At 50.7% G+C, this 2143-nt stretch overlaps 1 protein-coding gene across 1 annotated transcript; it reads left to right on the top strand.

Moving 5' to 3' along the window:
* The first annotated feature begins 540 nt into the window (after positions 1–540).
* On the top strand, positions 541–1808 carry LOC119334719 (protein synthesis inhibitor II-like). The gene is made up of 2 exons (XM_037607259.1): positions 541–682; positions 823–1808. The coding sequence occupies exon 2, from the start codon at positions 896–898 to the stop codon at positions 1610–1612; it is 717 nt and encodes a 238-aa protein (XP_037463156.1). The 5' UTR covers positions 541–682; positions 823–895; the 3' UTR covers positions 1613–1808.
* The last annotated feature ends 335 nt before the right edge of the window (positions 1809–2143 follow it).

Genomic DNA, 2143 nt, shown 5'->3' with positions numbered 1-2143 from the left:
AATGTGATACAAGCAAGTAGTACAACACAAGGAAGACCAACCCACTCTCTCGCTTGTTTGCAATATATAGATAGATACCTCCCCTAGCTAGTACTACGTTTCTTTCTTTGAAAGAGTATATATATTTTTCAAGGAGTATATTAATTAGTAGGATGGCTATACATACACATACTTAAGGAAATGCTTAGCTAGTAACGTAGAATGAAGCTGGGCGTAGGCAGATGCACCAGCACAAATGAAGAAGGAAAACTGTCCACCCACCTACTCTCCCTTGCTTGCAATAGAAACCTCCACTAGCACGCACTAGCGCTTCTCTTGTTTCCATTGTGTTGCAATGCAATGCAACAGAAACTTGCGAGATCTCGGAGGGTTGGTTGGTTGGTTGCTTACTTGCACCGTGCAGTTAACACTTGTCCCAGGTAGCAGCAAGGCCGGTACGGTGGATCCACTGAAACTCTTGCATACGCATGCGCTCTACGCTATATATATGCACTACACGATGGAGTAGCCTATCGCTAGCCTATCTCATACATCCTTCTTCGAACTAGCTAAGCTAGCTAGGAGACGATCCATCGAGATCGATCATGCACTACTACGCCGAGATGGCGTTGCTTTTCCTGCTGCTGGCCGTGCCCACCAGTCCCGGTGCAGCCTTCGACGTTGACCCGTTGAAGCCCGGGCAGTAAGTAGTAGCTCCTCCTCCTACTACTCCTTGCTATTGATTGGGTTCTGTTCGGTTCTTCTAGTCTAGTACGTACGTGTTTTTCTTCTTCGCTGTCCGATCCATGTTGCTGATGGGTGCATATTTTTGTTGATTGGCAGGGCTTGACAGTACCCGAAAGACCACAAGGTGGTCAACGTCAGAGAGGCCAACTCCATCTCAAGCTACAAGGCCATGATTTCGGAGGTGCACAGCTTCGGCGTCCGGACCAGCAAGTACAAGGAGAAGGGCTTGCCGATCCTCGCCAGGCAAACCAGCACCCCGAAGCCTGACCGGTGGCTGATGCTGGAGCTCCGCGGAGACGGCCAGGACGAGATCATGCTCGCCATACGAAATGACAACCTCTACATCGAGGCCTTCGCCAACAGCTCCGGGAAGTGGCACACCTTCGCCAACATCCGCAACCTCATCTCACGGGCCACCATCCTCCCCTTCAAGGACAGCTACAGGGGGCTGGTGAACGGGCACGCCAACCTCGGCACGTTGGTGCTCGGCAAGGAGACCACGCTCCGGGCGCTCCACGAGTTGGCCGTGTACAAGCAGTCGGTTGGCGCCGACACCGGCTGCGTCTCCCGTGCCCTGGCCATAATGGCTGTCACCTTCTGCGAAGCAACGCGCCTCAAGCCAATCCAAGCCTCCATCCAGCCCAAATGGCTCTCCGGTGGCGCCACGATCGAGAAACCCTTGTATGTGGTGAGATGGTCCGACATGTTCTACGCCGTCCTTGTTGCGCGCCAGAAAAAGGGACGCTACGACGGGCCTGAGGCTGACAAGCTCAAGAACGAGTTGGGCATGTCAAGCCTGAATGAGGTCGTCGGTGCCCTCTCTCTCATCCTCTGGCCCAAGGACAGCTCCTGCGACTCAGGCCCCATCACCTGGCCTAGGGCATGACACATCACAGTGCATGCAAGAACAATTAATAATTAAACTAGCTACTCATATGCATGCATGCATGCCCTGTCAATGCCTCCATGGTTATAGTATCAATTTATGTAAGAATAAATTGTTGAGTTGCCACTCAAACTCACTCCATGTAATGTACGTACGTACGTGCGTGTTCCTCCATGATATGTATGCAGCACCTCATCATGTACTACATCTATCCCTGGATATATATATGTATTATATTTCCAGTCTTGAATCTTTAGCTGCCCCCCCTACCTCGCGTGTTTGTTTCTTTACTCTCACCATCCTTCCTACTTATGCATGCATGCATGTCCTGAAATGCATGCTACAGAGAAGTACACTAGCTAGCTAATCACGTCGTCAGTCCACAGATCCATCCACAGCACAACCACCCACTTCCAAGGTTCTTTTCCTTTTCCTTCTTTTGAAACTGAATCCAGCTGCATGCGCACAAATTAATGAGAAGGCACCATAAGATTACTTGACAACCAGAAGGGATGCAGATGGTGAAACAGC

Source organism: Triticum dicoccoides, chromosome 7A (assembly GCF_002162155.2).
Source record: "Triticum dicoccoides isolate Atlit2015 ecotype Zavitan chromosome 7A, WEW_v2.0, whole genome shotgun sequence".
Taxonomy (NCBI): domain Eukaryota; kingdom Viridiplantae; phylum Streptophyta; class Magnoliopsida; order Poales; family Poaceae; genus Triticum; species Triticum dicoccoides.
The sequence above is the reverse complement of the archived record's forward strand: the minus strand, read 5'-3'. Positions and strand labels throughout refer to the sequence as shown.